Below are 27,825 nucleotides of genomic sequence, written 5' to 3' on the forward strand. Positions count from 1 at the left end.
GCTGACCACCTACTCTCCCTACACAACTTAGAATTTTATAGGGACCAACAAACCAGGGACTAAGCTTCCCCTTTTAGCCAAACCTTTTCACCTCTTTCATGGGCGAGATTTTCATATACACCAAGTCATTAACTTCAAAATCAAGGTCTCTTCTTCTCACATCTGCATATGACTTCTGACGACTCTGGGATGTCTTCAACCTTTCTCTAATCAACTTCACCTTCTCCATAGCCTCAAATAATGCATCAGGTCCAATCAAAGTAGCCAAACCCACTTCAAACCAACCTATGGTTGATCTACATTTTCTACCATACAAAGCCACAAATAGTGCCATCTTGATGCTAGGATGATAACTATTGTTACACGAAAACTCAATCAATGGTAAATGCTCATCCCAACTACCTTTGAAGTCAAGAGCACATGCTCTCAATATATCCTCCAAAGTTTGGATGGTCCTCTCAGCCTGACCATTTGTCTGCGGATGAAAAATAAAACTTAAATGAACTTGGGTACCAAGACACTTTTGGAACTCCCTCCAAAACTGAGAAGTAAATTGAGTACCTGATAATGCTCAACTTACACATCAATTTAGTACAAGGCGGTTGTCATCAATATAATTACCCAACTTTGGAGTCGGGGTTGAATCCATAAGGAACAATGTGAGTGGCGATTAAACTAATTTGAAACTATAGCTACAAGTTAACTTCAAACAAATTATATGAAAAGATAAAATAGGGGGGTTTAATGGTTGATACAAGTTTTGACTTGCTTTAGAACTCAAAGCTAAAATTTCAATGGTTCAAATAATGATAGAGAGAAACTAGGGTTAGGATTATTAACCCCTCATTGAATAATAGCTGTAGTACTGGATTCTCATGACTTGTGGGAGACACCAAATTATCAGTATCGACGGTCCATCTAAGTGTTTCTCAACCTGCCTAGATGTTGTGCTCCCTAATTCTTTCGAACTTAGGAAACCTTCTATTCACACTGATTTTATCTTGAGCTGATTAATCTTGTTACAACATTAATCATTAGACTGAAAATTAACCTTCCCAAATCCTCATTGATAATTCACTACCTTTAGTTTATTTCTCAGTTCGAGTAAACAAACATAAGGCTAGATCTATTGCTTGCAACCAATAGAAAACAATTATTACAAAGGAATTATTAAGATGTTCCCACAATCACTCAAACCCTAACCAACTATTAAATCCATGAAGGAATAATCATAGATCCCATAACCCTAGTTATGGCTTTTAGTTCCACATGAAAGAGAAAGAGATAGCAATAATTGAATTCATAATTCAAAGTGATTAAGCTTACAAAAGATGTAGTCAGAAATTGATTCTCTTCCCAAATTCAAGAAGAATATCCCACAACTAAATCAAAGAATTGAAAATTGAAATCCAAGTTTAGAGACCAAAAAGAAGTAAAGTAGTCTTTGGAATAAGTTCAAGATGTTCCGCCCCCTTTCCTCTTCTGTTTTAGAAAACCCTAATATATGTTTTAAATTCTTCATCCTAATTATGGAAACAAAATCACATATCACAGTATTTTCTCGGACAGACGACGACGTGCGTGATGGCTTATCAGGAGTCTGATGCCTTATCAAGAATGTCGGCAGATTCTCTTCACATTTCAACAAGTTCTGTCTTCAGCTGACGATGAATCTTGACGGCTTATCAGACATGTGACGACTTATCAAAATTTTCATTGCTTCTTCACTTCAAGTTCTCAAGTACTTCCTAAGCCTGACGACAAGCCTGATGGCTTATCACAACTCTGACGGCCTATCACAGGTTGTCGTCACTTCTTCCAGCTGAATCTCATTCTTTGTCTAAGGCTGATGGAAACTCTGATAGCTTATCATTGATGACTTATCAGACAATTTGTCAGCTATACTTCCCTCTCTACTTGCTCAGAAATCAACTCTTTTACTTTCATTATTGTTGGTTATCTTGCATCTTGACTTTTACTGCAATATCAAAGAGAAAATAATTTAAAATGACAAAAGTTGCTTAAGACTTTGCAATTATTCCTAGTTAAAAGCCTCAAATGTGTTAGCATCTGCTCACACATCAACACCCTCAACTTAAAACAATTATTTGTCCTCAAGCAACTAAAACACAACCAAGAGGATACAAAGTACATTCAGTAGTCAACCATCCATATTATATCAAAACATATTTACCATTTCTAAGGTCAATTAATTTAAAAAATAACTGTGCATATTATTGAAGGACAACAATGCGACACACAGGAATCAAGATATGGCATCAATTCAGCAACAACAACCATGCATGTACCAAGATTACACTATCTAAACAAGTTAGAAACTAGCAACGTAACCAGTGTTCCCTTACAACAAAAAGGTCCCTCCTCACTCATATGTGACCTCAAGCATGTCAATACGGGGACGGCCAAGAGACACTCTCTCAGAAAAAATTTCCAGTCAATGTATGCCAAATACCATAAGCTTGCCCTTATTTTCATTACCAAAGCTTTCAGACAGTTAAGTAGGATCACTATAGGACTTTTCTTCAGCTTGTAATGTAGGCTTGGGGCTGGTATGATACACAAAGATATTTAAAGTAACTAAGCCTCCTTGGCACTACACTATTTTTGGGGTCTCACTTATCAACCTTTACCTTATTTCTCCCTTTCTTGATTAAAGCACATTCAAGTTGGGTGCAGTTTTTATTCATTCATTTTTTCTTTTTCACAACTTTTCTTTTCTCATTCTTTTTCTACCACTCCCAGCCTTGCATATTTTTTTCTATTTTTATTACCTTTATTCACACTCACTTTACATCACACACCCCTATGATAGCCACCCTCAACTTAGACTATTTTCCTAAGTCAAAGTACATAATGTCCAAGGAGGACCAGGGCCAAAACAGGTTCATTGTAATACAAATGGAAAGGTGATAGGTAACATAAAAAGAATAGGCATTCAGGCTCAAAATCAGGATCAAAGGATATTATTCACACATGGAAGGTCATTTAGGCTAAAAGTGAACTAATATCAACAACGGCCTATGATCCTTTCCTAACCGCTATCCTACAACCAAGGCAAGACCAACTGGGCAAGTTCTGGATTTAACACACAACTGGAACTAGGTAGTTTCTCACACACACATGGCACAAAGGTACACCACAAGCTACTACCCATTCATTTCATGCAATTTTTTAGAAATGGTTATCATGTCACTAGTACTAATTCCATAACAAGATGCACAGTGGTCACACATAAATGGATATCACACAGTTATAAAATAGATCATTGGAGAGGTATTCAAAAATCAACAAAAACATATAAACTACCTAAGGTACTTGTATTTCTCCTAGTCAACTACAATATTTTACAACAAATCACAATATGCCTAAACATGCCGGCTCTACCAGGAACAAGACTCCGAGGAAAAGAGGAACGGCAACTAAAACCCCAAGAGGACATCAATACCCACAAGCAGTCTCACCCTCAACTTAAAATCATGCATTGTCCCCAATGCATCAAACTAAAACAAGAGAGTTAGAAACATACCTGTGACACCATAGGTGCAAAGATCTGATGTTAATCACATAATACAAATACAAACAACAAAATACCTTGGTTTGCCTCCCAAGCAGCGCCTGATTTAATGTCACGGCATGACTAGGTTATCTTGACTACTAAGAATTCATCAAGATACCATGAAAGTGCTTTATCCTTTATCCCTCCACTTAGACGATTTGAATCGTCAACCCATCTTTCGATCTTTACATCTTTTAGGTGTGTTAGGAAAATGTGATAGCATAATAAGGAAAGTTCTATCATGCCACTTTTAAGACTTGAACCGCTTGCCCAATTTTGCATCAAACTTTCGTGTGGGCTCATTTGGCAAAGGTGAAAACCTTAAAAAGCCACTAAATGGACATCGATCTTTAAGATTCTTGGCTTTCAAGATTGGGATTGTTTTATACCATTTCGGAAAGACAAATTCCAAAATGTAGGAATTTTCCTCCTCATTTCCAAAATTCATCATTTTCTTGGGTGATTCGACTTTCATCATATCCAACAAACATAATGTTGAAAAGTGATTCGAGTGAGGTCTTCTCCCTAATTTCAGAGTTGCATCCTTCTCGACCTCGTCACCCTGAATTGGGCTAGATTCTTTATAAGAGATTGGTTTGGTTTCTTCTTTTGCCTCTAGCACCATGTCCTCAATCTTGGCATCATCTCTCGTGGTTGGTTCGGTTGGTTGGGAAATTACTGAGGGTTGCTCAGCATCAAGCTCAATATCAATATAGGGTTTTTGCTCTTCATCTTCACACTCTTCCATTATTTTAAATGATTCCACAGACAAGATATCATCTAAACATAATATAGAAGAATGCTTTGAATGATTGACCTCTATATCCATCTCCTCATGAATGATTATCTTCCTTTGAATGATTGACCTCTATATCCATCTCCTCATGAATGATTAGCTTTATGTATTGATGTATATCACATATGATATCATACATTTCTTTCTGGGGATCCAACATTAGTTGAAACATAGCTTTAATAACACTCTTATCGGTGCTTCATTCTTCCTTTTCTTGACCATAAGACCTATCAAACTCATAAAAAGAACTAGAATTTAGGTTACCGCAATAAGGGGAAGGGGCATTTGGGCAATCACTCCAATGTCCATCTTGACCACTACATAAAGAACAATCATACTCCTGGTAGGATAGAGATGGTACACACATCTCTCTCCGAGGAGCATATCTACAATCTTGCCAAAAGTAAGGTCCATCACAATATGGACATGGATCATCAAGGTAAGATTTTCAACCACCAAGCTCATGTTTATTCCACGGTGCCATACTAATAAGTAAATTAAAATAAAAATCTACCTAACACAAGAAATAAAAGAAAACTAAAAATAAATATTTACAAGTTTGAATTCAAGTAAGTAGGCTAAAATTCCAAACCAACTCATTACATCAAATTGCTCCCCGGCAACGGCGCCAATTTGGATAACGCTCAACTTACACGTCAATTTAGTGCAAAGCGGTCGTCGTCAATATAATTACCCAACTTTAGAGTCGGGGTCGAATCCACAAGGAACAATGTGAGTGGTGATTAAACTAATTTGAAACTATAGCTACAAGTTAACTTCAAAAAAATGATACGAAAAGATAAAATGGGGGGGTTTAATGGTTGATACAAGTTTTGACTTGCTTCAGAACTCAAAGCTAAAATTTCAATGGTTCAAATCAATGATAGAGAGAAACTAGGGCTATGATCACTATGATTTGTAACCCCTCATTGAATAATAGTTGTAGTACTGGATTCTTATGACTTGTGGGAAACACCAAAATATCAGTATCGACGGTCCATCTAAGTGTTTCTCAACCTACCTAGATGTTGTGCTCCCTAACTCTCTCGAACTTAGGAAAACCTTCTATTCACACTGATTTTATCTCGAGTTGATTAATCTTGTTACAATATTAATCATTAGATGGAAAATTAACTTCCCAAATCCTCGTTGATAATTCACTACCTTTAGTTTATTTCTCAGTTCGAGCAAACAAACATAAGGCTAGATATATTGCTTGCAACCAATAGAAAACAATCATTACAAAGGAATTATCAAGATGTTCCCACAATCACTCAAACCCTAACCAACTATTAAATCCATAAAGGAATAATCATAGATCCTATAACCCTAGTTGTGGGTTTTAGTTCCACATAAAAGAGAAATTGATAACAATAACTGAATTTATAATTCAAAGTGATTAAACTTACAAAAGATGTAGTCAGAAATTAATTCTCTTGCCAAATTTAAGAAGAATATCCCACAACTAAATCAAAGAATTGAAAATTGAAATCCAAGTTTAGAGACCAAAGAGAAGTAAAGTAGTCTTTGGAATAAGTTCAAGATGTTCTGCCCCCTTTCCTCTTTCATTTTACAAAACCCTAACATATGTTTTAAATACTTCATCCTAATTATGGAAACAAAATCACATATCACAGTATTTTCTCGGACAGACGATGACGTGTGTGATGGCTTATCAGGAGTCTGATGCCTTATCAAGAATGTCATCAACTCCTCTTCACATTTGAACAAGTTTTGTCTTCAGTTAATGATGAAGTCTGGCGGCTTATCAGATATGTGATGACTTATCAGAATTGTCGTCGCTTCTTCACTTCAAGTTCGTAAGCACTGCCAAAGCCTGACTACGAGCCTGATGGCTTATCACAACTCTGATGGCCTATCACAGGTTGTCATCACTTCTTCCAGCTGAATCTCATTCTCTGTCTAAGGCTGACGGCGAATCTGATAGCTTATCATAAGGCTGGCGACTTATCAAATAAGTTGTCAGCTATACTTCTCTCTCTACTTGCTCAGAAATCAACTCTTTTACTTCCATTATTTCTGGTTCTCTTGCATCTTTACTTTTACTGCAATATCAAAGAGAAAACAATCAAAAATGACAAAAGTTGCTTAAGACTTTGCAATTATTCTTAGTTAAAAGCCTCAAATGTCTTATCATATGCTCACACATCAGTACCCCTATCTGAGATGATAGATAAGGGAACTCCATGCAACCTGACCAACTCCCGAATATACAATTTAGCATAATCCTCAACTGTATCAGATGTATGCATGGGAAAGAAATGCACTGACTTAGTCAGCCTGTCTACAACAACCCAAATAGAATTATGGTGACAATGCGAAAGAGGTAAACAGTCACGAAATCCATATTCACATCTTCCCACTTCCAAGTGGGTATACCAAATTCTTGTATTACACCACCAGGTATCTGGTTCTCTACCTTAACTTGTTGGCACGTCATACACTTCGCCACAAACTCTATTATATCCTTCTCCATGCCACTCCATCAATAGATAGAGCAAATCGCGGTACATCTTGGTAGAGCCAGGATGAATAGAATATCGTGCGCCATACGCTTCAGTCATAATTCACTGCCTCAGATCATCAACACAAGGAACACATAATCTACCCTGCAACCTCAACACCCCATCTCCTCCTTGGGAGAAAACCTCTACCTTTTGGTCCTTAACTGACTTCTTCAGTCTGACCAAACTAGCATCTAAGTCTTGCTTCTCCTTCACTTCCAAAACTAAAAAGGATTCGAAACTACTCTGCACCAAAAAAATCCTCTCAGAAGAATCAAGAAACTAACACCCAATCTAGCCAGACAATGCACATCATGAGCTAACTCTTTCTTACCTTTCTCTACATGAGAAACATTACCCATAGATAACCTGCTAAGGGTGTCTGCCACTACATTGGCCTTGCTCGGATGGTATAACACGCTCATATCATAATTTTTTAGCAACTCTAACTATCTCCTACTCCCTCTGAGAAAACACATACTGCAAGCTTTTATAGTTCGTAAACACATCAACATGAACACCATACAGATAGTGTCTCCAGATTTTTAAAGCAAAAACCACAGTAGCTACTTCAAGATCATGGGTTGGGTAGTTCTTTTTATGTGGCTTCAACTGTCTAGAGGCATATGCTATAACCTTACCTCTCTGCATCAACACACAACCCAAACCAACTCTAGAGGCATCACAATACACCACAAAACTATCTGTACCATCAGGAAAAATCAACACAGAGGATGAGGTGAGTCAAGTCTTCAACTCCTGAAAACTCTTCTCACATGAATCTGACCAAAAAAACTTAACTTTTAGGTCAAACGAGTCATGGGGGATGCAATAGAAGATAAACCTTTAACAAAACGGCGGTAGTATCCAGCTAGACCCAAGAAAATCCTAATTTCTGACTAAGAGATAGGTTTGGGCCAATTTCTTACAGCTTTTGTCTTTTGGGGATCAACTTTAATGAATTCAACTAAAATAATATGACCAAGAAAAGCTACTGGCCTTAGCCAAAATTCACATTTTCTGAATTTGGTGAACAACTATGATCTCTAAGAGTTTGCAAAACAATTCTAAGATGATTCGCATGGTCATCTTAGTACGGGAGTAAATAAGGATATCATCTATGAACACTATGACAAATATATCAAGGTACTGCTTGAACACTCGATTCATGAGGTCCATGAAAGCGTTGGAGCATTGGTTAGCCCAAAAGACATGACTAGAAACTCAAGTGACCATAATGGGTTTGGAAGGCTGTCTTTGGGATATCACACTTCCTTACTTTAAGTTGATGATAGCCGGATCTAAGGTCTATCTTCGAGAAATAACTCGCACCTTGCAACTAATCAAAAAGGTCATCAATTCTTGGAAAAGGATACTTATTCTTGATTGTGACCTTGTTAAGCTGACGATAGTCAATGCACATATGCAAAGAACCATCTTTCTTTCACACGAAAAGAGCAGGTGCGCCCCAAGGAGAGACACTGGTCCCTATGAAACCTTTACATAAAAGATCTTTGAGTTTCTCTTTCAACTCCTTAAGCTCTGCAGGTGTCATATGGTATGGCAGAATAGAAATAGGTTGAGTGTCAGAAAGAAGGTCAATTCCCAATTCTATCTCTCTATTGGGAGGTACTCTTGGAAGATCTTCCAGAAAAACATCAGGAAACTCATTAACAATGTTGACTGACTGAATAGTTGGAGCCTCAGACTTAGTGTCTTTGACTCTAACTAGGTGATAGATGCAACCTTTGAATATTAGCTTTCTAGCTTTTGAGATAAGAGATAAAATGACTCTTGGGAGATACCAAACTCCCAGACCACTCAAAAACTGGTTCTTCAGGGAACTGAAACTTGACCACGTGGGTACGACAGTCTATAGATGCATAACATGAATGAAGCCAATCCATACCCAAAATAAGATCAAAATCCACCATGCCCAACTCTATCAAATCAGCAAATATGACTCTATGAAGAACAGTAACAGGACAATCTTTATACACTTGTTTAGCAACAACTGACTTCCCTACTGGTGTGGAAACTAGGAAAGGCTCAGGAATCTTTTTGGGACTCATTTTGAAATGCACAGCTACTAATGGGGACTTGACCCGGGGTCCAACAACACAAAAATATCAAAGCAAAAAACACAGAGCATACTAGTAATAACATCGGGAGAATCCTCCTGCTCCTGACGGAATGGTAAGGCATAGAATCTGTTTTGGCGCTGACTGTCAGCAGTGCTAGATAAAGCGCCCTGAGCAGGGGCAGAACGAGCTACAGGAGTTAGTGTACTAGTAGTCTGTGTCTGAGGTCGGTCATATTTGTTCCCCTGCCTAGCATGCGGACAATCTCTAAGTCTGTGGCCCATCTTGCCACAACCAAAACAACCCCTCTGGTCCACTAAACACTCACCGGGATGATCCCTATCACACTTAGCACATAGAGGATAGCGGGGTCTTTTACTTATACTATTCTGGGACTGGGACATAGAAGACATATTCCCTTTCTCCTGCCTACCTCTAGGAGTGGGAGCACTAGCTGATGAAGGTGCTAGCATAGACGAATGGCCCTGGAACAGTGGGCGGTTCCCTCCATAGGACCTAGCCTGACTATACTCATGCTGCTCAGATCTAGCACTCTTGTTACCCCTCACTCTATCTCTCTCCCTTATTTTGTCTGCCTCTATCTGTTATGTATGTGTCATCAACCTATACAGATCCATATCCCTATTCAGCATCGCAAACCTACACTCTTTCGGTACTAAACCAAAAACACTTGTCACAAACTTTCTCATACTAGCTTAGGTGTCAGAAATCAAATCAGGAGCATACTTGGCTAACTGGTTGAACTTCAAGCAGTACCCCTTAATAGTCATGGAGCCCTACCTTAAGTTCATAAACTCCTCAATCTTTATTTCTCTCATCTCAAGTGGGAATAACTTGTCCAAGAATGCATCTTGGAATACCTGCCAAGTCAGAGGAGCAGCATCCTCACCTCTACCCTTTCTCTATGATACAACCCAGTCATAAGCAATGTCTTTCAACCTGTAAGACGCCAACTTAACACTTTCTTCCTTAGAAACATGCACCACCTGTGTGATCTTTATCACCTTCTCAAGGTATAACTATGGGTCTTCACCTGCCTTAGACCCATAAAATATTGGTAGATTCATCCGCATGAAATCATGAATCCTAGCAGTAGCTAAATCACCTCCTTGCTGATTTGGAATTGTGGCCTGGTTATTGGCCTGAACATTAGCTGTGACTGCTTAGGCTAACGCCTGAAAGGCCACCCAAAACTCAATATAAGACACAGTCTCATTTAAGGGATAAACAGGCAGGGGTTGTTCATTATCGTTTCTGCAGGCGTTTACTGTTCGGGGAGGCATTTTATGAAATAAGAGAGCACGAATTATTAGATGAGAGGGACAACTGTAGGCACGATAGAATCTGGAAAAAAGAAACAACATTTTCCTAAAATGCCTTGTAGCCTCATGCTCATAGATGTGGCGCGCTACACATCGATAATCAAAACTCTACTTAACAAGGCTTGTCAGACTCCCTAGGACTCCTTAAACATTAGGCTCTGATACCAAGTTTGTAACACCCCAAAATCTCATCCCGAAGCGTCACACGGTGCTTAAGGCTACATGTAGCCCCAAGCTAACCCTTTGAGCCTATTACTACATATAATAACTTATTTTGAAATGAAATAAACAAAACACTATACTATTATATCAAATGATAGGAAATACGAAGAAAATACTCGGTCCAAACAACCACAATACTAGAAATCTCAACATACTAACAATTTGATAACTAGTCAGACAAAGCCTCTACTACCCCATGACTAGAGAGCCATTAGGACAGGTCCCCAATTGACTCAAACTAAACTGGAAGCAATAATATATCTACTAAAATACTGAAATGTCTGAAGATAGGTCCTCAAACTATGAGGACTGACCATTGTGGAGATGTAGACAAAGGTACTCATAAATAACTGACAAGGATGGGACTGAACACCAGAACCTACATTATAAGACAATGTAGCACATAGACGTATATGTGGATCAGTACTTGGGAATGTACTGAGTATATCGAGGTGCATGAATTTAAATAAACATTATCATTACTATTTATAAAATCATGCATGCATATATGAATGACTCACATGTCTTGAATAAATCTGAAATAAAATTCTCATGAATCGTGAATTGTGAAACATGAAATATAAATCTCGTGAGTCATTATACTTAACTTTAAAATCTCTTATATCCTATTATTCTCAATACTCGGAGGCTAAAGGAACTTTAAACAATACTTTCAAACTCCTACTTTTATCTCATGGAGATTAAAACTTCTTTAAAACTCAAGGACTCAGAACTTTTAGGAACTTTCAACACTTGGGAACTCTGGAACTCTTTTAGACTTGGGACACTTAGAACTTGGGATTATATAACTTTGGACACTCGGGAGTTTCTTCTAACTGACATAAACCATGTGAGCTACATGGAGTCCAACGTCTTGTCCTCCTAAGGAAGAAACCTCACGTTAGGGAGAGGCGTCATACTGTTCCCAGGGAGTATAATCTCAACTCAGTGATCACTATCTCGGCCTCAGGCCCATAAATCTCAGTCCTATGGTGGCACATAGTTCTAGGGTATGAGACCTCGAAATCATACCCAACTCGATGCTAAGTACTACCCCTATACTCAGCTCAAAAATCTTAGGAAATCCACCTCAAAACAACTCAAGGGTCTATAGTGAAGACCAAATTATAATTTTCTTAGCTTTAAATCATAAAGACTGAATAATGTGGATTCTTGTCTTAAATCAAACTCAAAAGTAATCTTTTTTTAAAATCAAAGTACTTGTTGATTGAATCATACTAAACAACATACTCTTCAAGAAACATCAAAACTCATACTTGATTTAAAACTTATACTCATGCTCAAATAATCTTTGTTTCATAATAAAGCTTAAATCGTGACATCAATCTTGGAAACATCAAATCGATACAAGGATGTGCAACTCATAGCATAATTTCTCAAGTCATGTCATAAAATAGTGAAATAAATATGCAAATCAAGACTTGAACAACTCGTAATCTCATAATCTCAAAATAAAGTAATTTGGGTATAAACCCACTGACAAAAATATGAAATTCTTTAATAAAAATCAAAAATTTGGGCACAAGAACTAAAAGAGTGTTCTTGTTCAAACCCCACATACCTCAGGTTATGAACTTGGGCGTATAAACTTGCTTGAGACTCTTTCTTGTACTTTTGGATGAGGGTTCTTGAAGGGATTGACTTGGGAACCTTGAATCTTGACTTAATTTGGAAAAGCTATGGTGAATTCTTGAGATTCTTAGAAGGGGTTTTGGGTACTTAGGGTTTTTTTTGAGAGAAATCTTGAGAAAATTCATATAAGGTGCTTGTAATGACCTTAGATCAGGTGTTTGGATGATTTAAGAGGCCTGGAAAAAGTCCAAAGTGACCTTTTTAACTTCTGTATGAAGCTGGAAAAATTGAACTGGAAAACCCGATTTTATGGGCCACCACGACGCGCCACTATCGCATTGGCTCACTGGAATTTGACAAACGGGATTCTGAGGGTCACCGCGACGCAGTGCTATTGCGTTATCACACTGGTTGGGACCTGGAACTTCAGCGCGATGCGCCGCTGTTGCGGAGTTCCACTGAAAATTGACAATTGTCAAATAGACCCTCTCTGCGATGCGCCAAGCACTAAAATGATGATGTTTTATGACTAGGACTTAAATTTACCATAACTTCTTGTCCGGTTATAGGATTTAGGCGGATCTTATATCGTTGGAAAGCTAATTAAATTTCCCACATGATAAAAAGTTGAAATTAGGAAAATTCTATATGGTTTAAATGTTACACACTTAGGAAGTCATTCTTTATCCTTCTACAGATGAAATTAAACTTAAGAAAAAGTTCGAGGGTATTACAGTACTCCATCTCCAAGCCCCAAGCATTCTCGCAGTCTTGAAAATGCCATTAAACAGATCAGTCAACCACCTTAAATAAGCCCCACCAGCATACTTCCAAAAAATCCATCAGAATCTCGTCAGGCCCCATTGCCTTACCCCTCCACATCCTATGAATAGCCACTCTGACCTCCTCAACCTTAAAATGCCCACAGTAACTGAAATCACGGCTCTCCTACGAGTGCTTCAGCTCTCCTAACTCAATGCCTCTGTCCCCCTTCTCGTTCAAAAGTCTATGAAAATACTCCTGCCATCTCTTTTTAATGTGAACATCCTCCACCAAAACACTATCATCCTCCACCTTAATACACTTTACTTGATCAAGGTCACGGCCCTTCTGCTCCCTAGCCTTAGCAAGCCTATACAACCTCTTTTCCCCGCCTTTCACCTTCAACCCCGCATACAAGCTCTCGAACGCTGCTAACTTAGCAACCATAACTGCTAACTTAGCCTCCTTCCTTGCAACTTTGTAAACCTCCCTATTCACCCGTTTCTCCTTTTCATCTTTACTCTCAATCAACTTAACATACACCCCCTTCTTAATCTCCACTTTCTTCTTCACTTCTTTATTCCACCACCAGTCCCCCTTATGACGTCCTGCCCTACCCCCTGAAACACCTAACACTTCTCTATCAGTCTCTGTGATGCAGCTGGCAGACCTATCCCACATAGCATCCACGTCCCCCCTGCACTCCGACACCCCCATACCTACCACCTTATCCCCTATCTCCGGAGCACTAACTGGAGTCAAAGCCATCCTTCTTAATTCTAGGACGACCCTCCTCGGCCCTTCTCTTCTTGCTCTTCTTGATAGATAAGTCCATCACTAGAAGTCTATGTTGGGTCGAAAGATGCTCACTCGGAATGATTTTGCAGTCCTTATACAACCCCCTATCCCACTTCCTAAGCAGTAGAAAGTCAATCTGCGTTTTGACTATCGCACTTCGGAAGAATATAAAATATTAATTCTATTCACTGCTAATCGTACAGTTTTCTTTCAATGATAAGGCTTTCAGACTGTAGATGTGATCTTCCACTTAGTAGTAACTTTTCATTTTTGTTAGTAGTTCTCAATCGTTCACTTTTTTATTATTTTATTTTCTATCTATATTTATAATTCATTGAAGCAAATACTTTATTTTTTGATTAGTATAACTTTTTTGTTGATAAAGTCAAGTTTTATTAATAAAGTACCAAAATGGTACATGAATTAAAACCAGCAATAAAGTACCCACCAAACAATATACTGGTCCATATTGTAAACGTGCATTCTTAATTCTAGAAATCTGCATCCTCTTCCCCTCAATGCAAACCATGTAGTCCAGAAAGTACATCTTGAAATTTTTAAGTTTAATTAATTAGTAAAATCTCCATTTTAATGACTTCTTTCAGTAAAATTGTGTACTACATAATTTGATAAACTAGCTAATAACGTTAAACATGTGAGTGAGGTATATAATAAAATTTAAACAAACTCAGTGCAAGCTCAAAATGTTGAATGCTAATCTTATTTCAACTACTTGATAGATAAACTCATCTCATTTATTAAAAATACAAATTTTTCATCCAGCGTTATATACGTATAAGTAAAAGAGAATGGAGAACCATATAAGTTATTCACTCATTTGACTCTGCCTTGAAGCGCCACAGTAAGAAATAGGCGTCGCTTGATTGCGGGTTAGAGTTATACGAAATTTAATTACTCATTTATTAATTATTTTCTTTTGTATTTGATATATATAGGTTTTCTCGTAATTTATGCATGTATTTATTATTAAACTTGTAAATTGATAAATACTAAATACTATACTCAATGTGCTCAATTTATTATGATACTCCATGCATCAATTTTTATTTTTCCAATATTAACTTGATACACTTTTTAAGAAACAATAAATAAAATGTCAATTTTACTATTATATCACCTTTTGAATATAATAAATTCAATGCTTTGAGAAATATATTGTCACGACCCGAACCGGGGCCCTGACCGCAACGGACATCCCGAATCATGAAGGCCCGAGAGCCCTTCTAACTTGTAATCATATACACCATTCATATACAAATAGGAAATGTGGAAAAATACATAATGAAACAGAATCATGATGATAAGTGCGAATTCAATTTATAATATAGAAAGTAAAGCCCAATAACAACTAGACAATGTTTGAACCAGTCTGCGAAGTTTCTACTACATGATCAAATCAAAGCTGTCTGAAAACTAGGACAAGGCCCCCAGTAGACCAAAACCATAATAAATGATAAATGACTGAAAACAACTAGGCCTTCTGAAATATAGAAGGCTCACCAACTGAACTCTGCACTTCTGCCGGAATAAATCAACTGCTTATTAGGACCCCTAGATTGAGCCTCAGAACTTGGGAGGGTAGGGGGTCAATACAATTGTACTAGTACGTAGAGCAATCTAAAATAATGTATTTATATATAACATAAGTGAGAGCAATTCATAAAACACTTTACATATAATATATGAAAACACATGGGCACATTTTAAAGACTTTGAAACATTTTTTTGAAATCATAACTCGCTCTTTGTCTTACTTCTGAGCTAGATGGTACACCCTAAAATCTGTAATTCCACGGGCTATATGGAATCCGCCCTTGACTCGACGACCAAGCCCCCAATCCAAGTTTTCCGCAAGGATTGAAGTATCTATAAGGGGGACACGCAAGATCACACAGCAGGGTGCCAAAATCCCCAATCAAATCAACATGTCATGGTAGTGCACAAGATCACAAATCAGGACTCCTAACCATAGTCCCGATTTGGAACGACATAAATCAAGCTACACAAGATCACAAAGCATGGTACCATAATTTCGTGTCGGCAAATCACGGTTTCTAGCATTACTTTCTTCGGGTAACCATCTAACTCTCTTTAAGTCCATTTTTAAACTTTTTTTTAAACATGCATCTTTCAGGATTCATAATCTAAAAATCTGATTTCAAACATGTGTTCTATTCAGTTCTGAATTACTATGGCTTTAACTGAGTGGGTGTCGTCACACCAAGACTTGTAAGTCCTACTTCTGAGTCATATTGTACCATGCATGATTCTTTCATTAAAATATAATTCAAACCACCCAAACATGCAAATAGTATAAGAGATTTCATGTTCCGAAACTATGCAAAAATTATGATTCTTTCAATATATATGTGATGGTCATGTAATCTTTGACAAACCATGCAACTCTTCTCATTATATATTTATATTCAACATTGGTCAACATAAACATCCCTCTCTTTTTAAATTAAAATCATAATTCAATCATAGCATTAATCAAGATATTTCATATCATGCTTTTCAAGATGCATTCAAAATAGTCCATAGCATATGAAAAGTAAAGAAAACGCATAACAAGAGAGGGATTCTTTAGGATTCATGCTCTCAATTGTATACTCATCCTTAAAGACATGCATACATATATATAGAGTTTTAAAATCAATTTGAGGAAGGCCTAAAGACTAAAACAATACTGATCAAGACTTCTAAAACATTCTAGTATTCGTACATTCAAAACCTCTTTCTTAAAAATCATGATTTCTAAATCGTTAGCATGAATTAAATATGGTTTCTTTGCCCATGAAATTTTAGGAAAATCCCACGTACCTTAATTTATGACTCTTGAATGAACTCATGCTTTATGGATGCTATTCGAATAATTGATGGGTGATTCTTGTAGCCCTCGCAATAAGGATTTCGAATCTCGAAGAATTATTGAAAATCCACTGTGAAATCTTAAGATATTTTGATCTTTGGGTTGAAACCCTAAGGAGTGTTCTTGGTGATTTTGGGAGAAAATAACCTTATTTTGGTGTATGGGAAATTTAATATCGTGTTATGGCTGAATAGGAGGTGGAAAATACCACTTTTACCCTTAAAACGCGAAAACAAAACCTGGAAATTGGGTGCGTGCGACAGAGCGTGCGTCGCACGCTAATCACGTGATGCTAGTATCTTAGTCACAAAAATAGTCATAGCTTTTCGCTTGGGTATTAGATTTTGGCGAAATTGGTATCGTTGAAAATCTAATTCGAAGAGCTTTCATTTGATATATAGTAGGCCTTGTAATTCGTTATATACAAAGAGTTATGGCCGATTGAAGTTGACCCAAGTTTCGACGCTCACTCAAACTCGAACGATAGGAAAACTTTCAACCCGTCCTTGAGTTAAGGGACCTCTATGATCTCAATTCATGCTCAAATAGGTTCCCATACTACATAATTGATTACATGCCAAATTTGCATAGGATTTATGACTTTTGGATCATCTACGCATAGAAATGACGGTTTTTTGTTCTAGCCCGAAATGCGGGGTGTTACATATATGAGGGAAAACAACCACAATAATAAGGGTAAATTAGGCAAGTGATAAAATATCTCTTGATTTCCTATCTAAAACTAGACAAATAAAAGTGAATATTTATTTTTAGTATAGTAAACAAGTAAAAATTGACGAAGAAAGTACTAATTTTAATACACGAATAATTTACATTCGATCATGATAAATGGAATTGATTTAAAATTATGATGAGTCGATATTGGTCGATGGTGTGAAAACACTCCCCGACCTCTTGCCCGGCTATAAAACTCTCGCCGCTGATAAATGTCTCATATCACCCTTCGTGAACAACTACGTCCAAAATAAATTATGCTACATATATATATATATATATAGCGTGAATAAGCCACAACTCTATTCCGGACTCGAAATCCACGAAGGACGAACACACATTCTTCGGAGATAAGTTAGGTTGCATGGCTCTAGCAAAACAAACTATATATACTTTGACTAACCCATAATACTGCTTCAAACTTCTACACTATTTTCTACTAGGAAAAATTACATAAATTCCCAAACATATCCTTACCATATTATTTACATAATATTTCTTCCGTTCCTTTTTAGTTGACATAATTTACTTTTTTAGAGTTAAACGATATAAATTTTAACCATTTTGAGATGTATTTTGATATCATATTGAAAAAAGAAAATTTGCAATTTATTGTATTTTTCGTACAGTTTTAGAATATCTAAAATTTGATTTTAAAATATTGAATTAATCTAATGAAATTTAATTTTAAAAATCAATCAAATTGACTCGAAGAAAATCGAAACATGTTAACTAAAAAAGAATGGAGGGAGTATCCCCAATATAACTACAAATATATGTTGTAACCCTCAGATACATGTTATAACCATGCGATGTATCTGTGAGTACAATGTATCCGTATCTACAATATATCAGTGCCGAATACATGTGATATATATCTAATATTGAACCATATATCCTTGTTTACAATGTACCAGTGTCTACAATATATTCACCTCAATATGTAATATTGTAAAGTAATAGGAGAAGTAATTAGCTCAATTTTGTTTATCATGCATTGATTTAATTAATTAATTAAATATATATAAAGCCTAACTAAATTTGTTCTTTACTTTTTCTTCTGAACCAAATAACCTACTAAAACGCTCTACCAAGTGGTACCACTATATTTAAGTGTGTTCATCTCATCACTAATCAACCACATGAAGTTCTTGAAATTCTTTTTTTGTTTTATTTTTTTTCAAAAAAAAAAAACTTTCTCCTGCATTATAGGGGTCTGTTTGATATATATAGAGAGAGATAGATAGATATTAAATAAGTAGAAATGTGAAAATTTTGGTCTAGTTTGCTGTTGCATTAGAACTATATATGCAGTTACATGAAAATAGTTGTATTGGATTAGATAAATATCCCGTTAACATAGGTCATTGAAATAATCTCGGAGACTCAGTAAAATGGGAAAGTGCACGTGGAATCCCATGTGAATTGGCAAGAACAGCTTAATATGAAAAAATAAATGGAACTAAAGGGCCAATAGTACCAATGTAAGAAAACAACTGATATTAAAATTGAATAATCAACAAGATATTTATCAGAGAGATTTTATGATGGGATACAATCGAATGCATTTTAATCTAGTATGGGTGGCAGAGAGTTCATTGAAACAAATGATTTAAGGGTACTTTTTTTATTTTTGAGTTCATGGAGAAGGTCATTGAAAGGATCTCGGAGACCCACTAAAGTACGAAAGCATGAATTTCAATATTTTATGGGTGACAGTAAGCTCATTGAAACAAAGGACTTAAAAGGGTCTTTTTTGTTTTTGAGTTCTTGGAGAAGGTAAAATCGATTGGATTAGATAGATATCTCGTCAATATAGGTCATTGAAAGGATCTCGGGGACTCGCTTAAGTTCAAAAAAGCTAGTATCTTCCAGAAAAAACGGAATGGAGGAAACATCAAGCCGGGATGAGCAGGCGAAGTCACTGAGCAGAAGGTCCATGAGTAGGGGTGGACCAAGGATGAGTATTGGATCAATGAGTTCAAGGAGTTGGGCTTCAGCTCATCTTCAGGAAGTGTCTACTGCACCAGGAGGTGGTGTTTTTGAGAGAAGTACAAGGGAAAATGACGATGAACAAGAACTCAAATGGGCAGCCATTGAAAGACTTCCTACTTATGATAGGCTGAGGAAAGGGATTTTGAGACAAACATTGGATGATGGAGAGACAAAGTATCATGAAGTTGATCTGGTTCATCTTGGATTACAAGATAGGAAGCAACTCTTAGAAGGTGTTCTTAAACTCGTTGAAGAAGATAATGAGAGTTTCCTTCGTACATACAGAGATAGGACCGATAGGTGAGTGAATATAAATATTGTAGCAAATTTCCATGATCTTAGTCAATTATGTGTTGATCAACTTTTGCATCGAACAGGGTTGGAATTGAGACTCCGAAAGTTGAAGTTCGATTTGAGCATCTTTGTATTGATGGAGATGCACATGTTGGATCTAGAGCATTGCCTACTCTCTGGAATGCTTCCATCAATTTTGTAGAGGTACTATTTCATTTCACTCGAATTACACTGGCTATCCCTATGTTGTTGTTGTAGTTAGATTGATATTATATTGATACACAATGCCTTTGTAGTTTTATTGTACTTGTTAATGTTTTCATTTGATGTTTTGGTCGTTGTAATTGTTGAAAATTAGCTGCCAAAATTTGATACATGTACTGGTGAATTGATTTATTTTTTCATATCCAAATCTCACAGGGATTTCTTCAAAATATCAAGATTGTCCCTTCTAAGAAACGGGTTGTCAACATACTACGTGATGTGAGTGGAATCGTAAGACCCTCAAGGTATGTTTATCAAACTCAGTTTCAGTTAGAGTTAAACTTATGGACAGGAAAGATTTTAGGTATATCTCAATAACAATATATCACTTTATATAGTCTTATTTAGCATCGTTGAGACAAGCATTATGGAGATTGGAGCTCACTTATTGATTCTGTGGTTCTTGCATTTTATAGGATGACGCTACTTCTCGGGCCTCCTGGTGCTGGGAAAACTACATTGCTGAAAGCACTTGCCGCGGTTTCAGACAAGGACATTAGAGTGAGTGAATTTTGAGCTTTAAATATAAACCCTGAAAGTTTTAATTAGGTGGTGTTTTACTTCAATGTGTTATCCTTGTAGGTGAACGGAAGAATCAGTTATTGTGGTCATGAACTATCACACTTTATACCTCAAAGGACATGTGCTTATATTAGTCAGCATGACATTCATCACGGAGAGATGACAGTTAGAGAGACATTGGATTTTTCAGGACGTTGTTTAGGAGTTGGAACAAGGTATGATCTCCTTACTGAACTGTCAAGGCGTGAAAAGAATTCAGGAATCAAACCTGATCCCGAGATGGATGCATTTTTGAAAGCTACAGCTGTTGCAGGCCAAGAATCTAGTCTTGTCACAGACTATGTTCTTAAGGTCGGACTCCTGGTTGCACTCGTAATTATTCCTGCATGTACAAACTCAACTAGAACTGATTATTGAAGTGAAATACAGATACTTGGGATGGATATATGTGCTGATATAATGACCGGTGACAATATGAGAAGGGGTATCTCTGGTGGACAGAAAAAGCGGCTCACAACAGGTATGTAGAATCAAGGGAAGAGCATTGCCATAAGTGTTGCTTGCATTTTGTCTCCCCAGCATCTATCCGGTTTTCTGTGTTTCGTCTAGTGCATGTGCCTGTGACAACAGTTAATATGAAATTGGCTTTTCACTGAATTCAGGAGAAATGTTGGTTGGCCCTGCTAAAGTTTTCTTTATGGATGAAATATCAACTGGTCTCGACAGTTCAACCACATTTCAAATTGTGAAATTCATGAGGCAGATGGTCCATATCATGGATGTAACCATGATAATCTCTCTTCTTCAACCTGCACCAGAAACCTATGATCTTTTTGATGACATTATATTGCTTTCTGAGGGAAAAATTATCTACCAAGGACCACGTGAGAATGTCCTGGAGTTTTTTGAGAGTGTTGGATTCAAATGCCCGGAAAGGAAAGGAGTTGCTGACTTTCTGCAAGAGGTTACTTCTCTAAAGGATCAAGAACAATATTGGTTCAGGAAAAATGAACCTTACCAATATATTTCAGCGGCTGAATTTGCAGAACGCTTTAATGGTTTTCGTGATGGGAAACAGCTTTGTGACGACCTTGGAGTTCCTTATGACAAAAGCAAAGCCCATCCTGCTGCACTGGTTACTAAGAAGTATGGCATCTCCAACATGGAACTCTTCAAGGCATGCTTATCGAGGGAATGGCTATTGATGAAGCGGAGTTCCTTCTTATACATATTTAAGACATTCCAGATCACTGTAATGTCAATAATTACCTTCACAGTATTCTTTAGGACACATATGAAATCGGGTCAGATGGCAGATGGAGGCAAATTTTATGGTGCCTTATTTTTCAGCCTCATCAATATAATGTTTAATGGTATGGCAGAGCTTGGACTTACCATTATGAGACTTCCTGTGTTCTATAGACAGAGAGATTCTTTGTTTTACCCAGCTTGGGCTTTCGCTCTTCCCATTTGGCTTTTAAGAATTCCCCTTTCTTTTGTGGAATCGCTGATATGGATTGTACTTACTTATTACACCATCGGGTTTGCTCCTGCTGCAAGTAGGTATGTTCTCAGTTCACTCCTAACAACCAAAAAATCTTGTGGCATAATTGTTAGGCTGATCAGTTATGATATTTGGTGAATGTGAATTCAAAGTTACATTCTTGCACCAATGAAATTTTCAGGTTTTTTCGCCAATTCTTGGCATTTTTTGCTGTGCATCTGTCGGCTCTGTCTCTCTTTCGTTTTATTGCTGCACTTGGAAGAACTCAAGTAGTTGCTAACACTTTTGCAACTTTCACATTACTGATAGTCTTTGTGCTTGGTGGTTTCATCGTTGCAAAAGGTCAGGTTTCTATTATGCTCTTGAAAGTTCTTTAGTCTTGGACTATACGCGCAGGATAATCTACAAAATTGAAAATTTCACATGTCATGTCCAATATTTGAATGTATTTTTGTGCACTGGTGCAGATGACCTGGAACCATGGATTCGATGGGGTTACTACATTTCTCCTATGACATATGGACAGAATGCAATTGCCATCAATGAGTTTCTGGACAAAAGATGGAGTACTGTAAGCTCTACGATTAGGTCATTAAAAAGACGGCATATATTGGTTTGACATTTTCCAACAATATTATATACCTTGACACATCCTAACCATTGCAGCCCAACAATGACACAAGATTTTCTGAGCCAACTGTTGGCAAGGTTCTTCTCAAGACAAGGAGCATGTATACAGAAGACCATGTTTTCTGGATCTGTGTTGTTGCCTTATTTGCATTCTCGTTTTTGTTCAACTTTTGCTTTATCTTGGCACTGACATACCTAAACCGTAAGTCCCAGATAGTCTGCACTATTTAAAGTTTTAGAATCGGTTTTTGGTTCTGATAAAGTCTTGTTAGAAAAAAACAGCACTTGGAGATTCTAGATCAGTTATTTCAGACGATGACAGAAGTGAGGAAAAGAAGCAAACAGATCCGAGTTCACCACATGCAACTCCAATGTCCGAAGGTCAAGAATCCTGTATTTATCTCTTTCTCATGGCTACAGCTTTTATTTGTACAAAATTATTTTCTTTTATATAAGGTAAAGTAATGTTATTGATGTAATAGTACCAAGGAGGTTCAAGCTAAAGTACAAAAGATACCCAAGCACCCTTCCAGATATCCTTATAGAAGAAAGATGATCCTCATGATGCATAAGGGAATGGTCCTCCAAACATGTATAAATCTTCTGTAAATTCGCTATCATAACCAAGTTGATAATAGGCATTAAAATCCAGTGGCACTACCCAAGCATAGTTACAATGAAGCAGGAGATGGTTGTTGGAATTTTGTGAATTCACAAGAGTTTCTTATAGTATCAAAAGGATTTCCAAAGAAAATTTTTTCCCCTTCTTGAGCTCTAATACGGAGAAAACGTTCTTCATTAACTTTGTGAAGTGGTGAGTATTTGACCTGTAAGAATCTAGGATGTTATCCCCAAGTGTGTTCCTGCATATTTGTATGCATGAGAAAAAGTTAGAAGAACCATGTCCCGGTACGAGGTTTGTCAATCCAGATTTCAGAATATTTCTATCACTGGACTATTCATCTGCAATTAAAAAGTTCTTTAAAGGTCTTAAATTATCACTCAAATGTGTGATTCTGGTGGTTGTATGACCATCTGCATATGGACGCCCTTCAAAAATTGCAATCAAGGTTTAGACAGTGACATAATATGGGAGATGTCGAATCCTCTCTCTACTTTTACCATTTGTAAATATTCTGGCAACCTGAATGATTATTACCGGTACAGCTATGGATGAAAGGGACACTAACAGCTCAAGAAATGAAGAAGACAAGAAAAAAGGAATGGTGCTTACTTTCCAGCCACTGTCCCTTGCATTTAATCATATGAATTATTACGTCAATATGCCGGCTGTAAGTAACATTTCTTGATATTCAAACATTAACTTTGTTATGATTCAGTTCTTGACATTTATGATTTAGTTCTTACTTAATATCTTGTATTCAAGAATAAATGCTGCTCAAGGAATTCCTAACAATATTATGGAAGCTGGACTTTGTGAATGTACATTGTACATGTGTGCATGTCTCAATCTCTCTCTCTCTCTCTCTCTCTCTCTCTCTGTGTTTGAGTGTGTCGTAAAGTTATGTGTGTGTTTGTTATTCAACTACTCTTAAGACCTACAAGCCAAAATCTACAGTTGAATGAAAACTGTGATAGCATGTCATGTTTGCAAAGAACTGGCTGCTAGGGATATTCGGAACTTTCTATTTGATTTGCATGATTAGTACTATGTTCTAATGATCATTTGGATTACTAGTGGGAAATGTTTCCTAACAATCTAATTTAGATTACGACCAAAGTTCCTAAAAGAATAAGCTTTCTTGAGTTACCAGACAACCTGTTGAATTCTTGAGTTAATATTCAAAAGGCAGGGGAGGAATGGAATATGAACTTCTGTGGCTTATATGATTGTGGTACTTTATCAGGAAATGAAAGCCCAAGGAGTTGACGAGACTCGTCTCCAATTGTTACGAGATGTCAGTGGTGCTTTCAGGCCTGGAGTCCTAACGGCCTTAGTTGGTGTAAGTGGTGCTGGAAAGACCACATTGATGGATGTCTTAGCAGGAAGGAAAACAGAAGGCTCCATTGAAGGAAGCATCAGTGTTTCTGGTTATCCAAAGAAGCAAACAACTTTTGCTCGCATAAGTGGTTATTGTGAACAGAATGACATTCATTCTCCACATGTTACTGTTTATGAGTCATTGGTATACTCAGCTTGGTTGCGTCTCTCTCCATATGTAAAAGAACAAACACGGAAGGTGGGCTCGCTTGTCTTTATCATTGTTATCTTCATGAAAAAAAAATTTATTCTATTTTCTGTTAAAAATCCAGACATTTGTCATAGAAATGGAGGTCAAGGACTGACTTCGATGTTTTGTTCCTGTTTAGAATTTTGTTGAAGAAGTAATGGAGCTAGTTGAGTTGAATCCTCTGAGAGACTCCCTAGTTGGCCTTCCAGGGGTAGATGGCCTCTCAACTGAACAGAGAAAGAGGCTAACCATAGCAGTAGAGCTTGTGGCAAATCCATCTATTATTTTCATGGATGAACCGACATCAGGGCTTGATGCTAGAGCTGCAGCAATTGTGATGCGAACTGTAAGAAACACTGTGGATACTGGGAGAACTGTTGTCTGCACTATCCACCAGCCAAGCATAGATATCTTTGAAGCATTTGATGAGGTAATTAATGCAAGAACTGTTGGATTACATAACTACTGGATACCCGTTTGTTTTGATGCAACGCTTCTTCTCATAATCATTTCTACTGATTTTCTTGCAGCTGTTATTGATGAAAAGAGGAGGACAAGTAATATATGCAGGGCCTCTTGGTCATCATTCTCGCCTACTGATTGAGTATTTTGAAGTGAGGATCATATCTTTATCAAATAACGGGGGTGGGGGCCTGTTAGAACAAATCAGCAACTAAAGAGCATTTTTTGGTTAGTCTGTACCAGGGGTTCCTGAAATCAAAGAGGGATACAATCCTGCTACCTGGATGCTGGAAGTCTCGGCTACGGCTGTTGAGGCTCAACTTCAAGTAGATTTTGCCAACATTTTTGCCAACTCTGAGCTGTATAGGTAATTTAGAAGTTTGAATAGTTGTATTTTAATTTTCTTCTTGGGACATTCTTGCTTTAATGCGCAGAGATGATGATAAGTCATCCTCTCATTTTCGATTTTTCATTGACATTACTATAGTGGGAGATATGACTAATCCGTCGACCTACCTTACTCTGTATTTGCAGGAGGAATCAAGAACTTATCAAAGAACTGAGCATTCCCGCACCAGGATCCCAAGATCTTCACTTCCCCACGGAGTTCTCCCAGCCGTTTTTTGAACAGTGCAAAGCTTGCTTTTGGAAACAACGCTTGTCCTATTGGAGGCATCCACAGTATAATGCCATTCGGTTTGCTATGACAACAATGGTAGGAGTAATATTTGGAATCATTTTTTGGAATAAGGGGAACCAACTGTGAGTAATCTTCCTTGTGTCCCAAATTTAACATTGTGTAACAACAATCCTCCTATTTCTGTCACCACTTTTTTCTTATAGACTTATTATGGTAACAGGTCCAAACAACAAGACCTGCTAAATATAATTGGAGCTATATATGCTGCTGTTATGTTCCTAGGTGGAACTAATACTTCAGCCGTGCAATCTGTTGTTGCTGTAGAAAGGACAGTCTTTTATCGAGAAAAAGCAGCCGGGATGTTTTCAGCACTCCCTTATGCATTTGCTCAGGTAGGAGTAGCTTCAATTAAATATATGCCGTAAAATTTCCATAAAATCAATTGGTCATTGAAAAGTACTCCATCCATGTGCCATATGCAGGTGGTCATAGAGACTATCTATGTCGCGATTCAAACTTTTATTTACAGCCTTATTCTGTACGCAATGATTGGATTCCAATGGACTGCTGGAAAGTTCTTGTTGTTCTACTTTTTTGTTTTTATGTGCTTCATCTACTTCACGATGTATGGTATGATGCTTGTTGCACTCACTCCGAACTACCAAATTGCTGCTATCGTAATGTCTTTCTTCCTCAGCTTTTGGAACTTGTTCTCTGGTTTCCTTATTTCAAGAACGGTAAGTAAACCAAGCACTGCATGTTCAAAATAATAAGATGAAAGATCTTTACCATCGCGCATCTTTCTGATGAAATAATATTTGCATATATGCAGCAAATTCCTATTTGGTGGAGGTGGTATTATTGGGGTTCTCCAGTGGCATGGACAATATATGGCCTCATAACGTCTCAAGTAGGTGACAAGAACAACCCCATTGAGATACCTGGAGGCGGCGAGGTATCACTAAAGTTGTATCTGAAGGAAAGCTATGGTTTTGAGTATGACTTCCTGGGAGTTGTTGCTGCAGTACATGTTGTATGGGCAGTTTTCTTTGGCTTTATTTTTGCTTATGCCATCAAGTTCTTGAATTTCCAAAAGAGATAAAGTGAAACTTGAAGTCAGAATAGAAAATTTTGCCAACACATTAAATGTGCACAAGCTACGTAAAGAGAGAATTTTTTACCCAAACCCTGCGCATAGCGAGAGCTTTAGTGCATTGGGCTGTCGTTTTTTATTGCTACTATAATAATTTTCAGATTTTTTGCTCACTGAGCTCATTTCATTTTGAGTACAATCTAGAGTAGATTTTTTATAGGGTCTAAGACTAGCCTTTTGCCCTGTAAGTTAGCCCTTGCATGGGAGTAAAAGTTGGCTCATTTTTTCTCACTTGTAACAAGCATCTCTTATTCATAAGCTAAATATACTATTTCTCTCTATTAGGATTTATCCTGAATTTCCTACCTTACTTGGATTCTACCATAATTGTGTTTTACTTCAGAAAGGATTTGTTAGTGAAAAAGGTTCCGTAAAGGACTTGTTAGTGGAAAAGGTTTCGTAGTTGTAAGACCCCGTAAAACTCCTAAGTCAAATTCAGCTCCTTAAGGCTTGATAAGTAAATCCAACACTTAGAAGAATTTTTCTAAGTGTTAGAAACACTTAGTTTCATCTTATACCTCCGAACTTCGGGGATTTATTTGACGACCTTTCCGACCTCCGTTTTTGGATTTTCAAGTTGCGTTGTGATCGGGGAAGTCAAGAGTACATATCGAGTGAGTTTCGGAATTTTTGGAATCCGTTTAGGGCATGTTTGGATTTCAAATCAGAAGCACCATGCGATTTGCATGCGTCGCATGCTCTATAGCATGCTCCAGAAATTTTCAGCATTTCAGGGTCAACTTCAAACGATCATAACTTCTTGAATATTTTGAATTGTGAGAGCTGCTATATATCGATGAAAATATCTTTGAGTTCTATTTCTAATGCAATTGGTTTCATCTAA

The 27,825-nt window shown here is 37.2% G+C and overlaps 1 protein-coding gene across 1 annotated transcript; it reads left to right on the forward strand.

Annotated features, from left to right (window-relative positions):
* Window positions 1-18,484: 18,484 nt before the first annotated feature.
* Window positions 18,485-27,279, forward strand: LOC107851628 (pleiotropic drug resistance protein 2-like). The gene is made up of 20 exons (XM_016696710.2): window positions 18,485-19,620; window positions 19,698-19,818; window positions 20,035-20,123; window positions 20,295-20,379; window positions 20,461-20,751; window positions 20,830-20,920; window positions 21,063-21,963; window positions 22,086-22,246; window positions 22,372-22,475; window positions 22,571-22,736; window positions 22,817-22,915; window positions 23,702-23,826; window positions 24,403-24,735; window positions 24,866-25,156; window positions 25,257-25,340; window positions 25,422-25,555; window positions 25,723-25,950; window positions 26,049-26,220; window positions 26,311-26,565; window positions 26,661-27,279. Exons 1-20 carry the CDS (start codon window positions 19,211-19,213, stop codon window positions 26,928-26,930), a joined length of 4,410 nt encoding a protein of 1,469 aa, XP_016552196.1. The 5' UTR covers window positions 18,485-19,210; the 3' UTR covers window positions 26,931-27,279.
* The last annotated feature ends 546 nt before the right edge of the window (window positions 27,280-27,825 follow it).

Source organism: Capsicum annuum, chromosome 12 (genome assembly GCF_002878395.1).
Source record: "Capsicum annuum cultivar UCD-10X-F1 chromosome 12, UCD10Xv1.1, whole genome shotgun sequence".
Classification (NCBI taxonomy): Eukaryota; Viridiplantae; Streptophyta; class Magnoliopsida; order Solanales; family Solanaceae; genus Capsicum; species Capsicum annuum.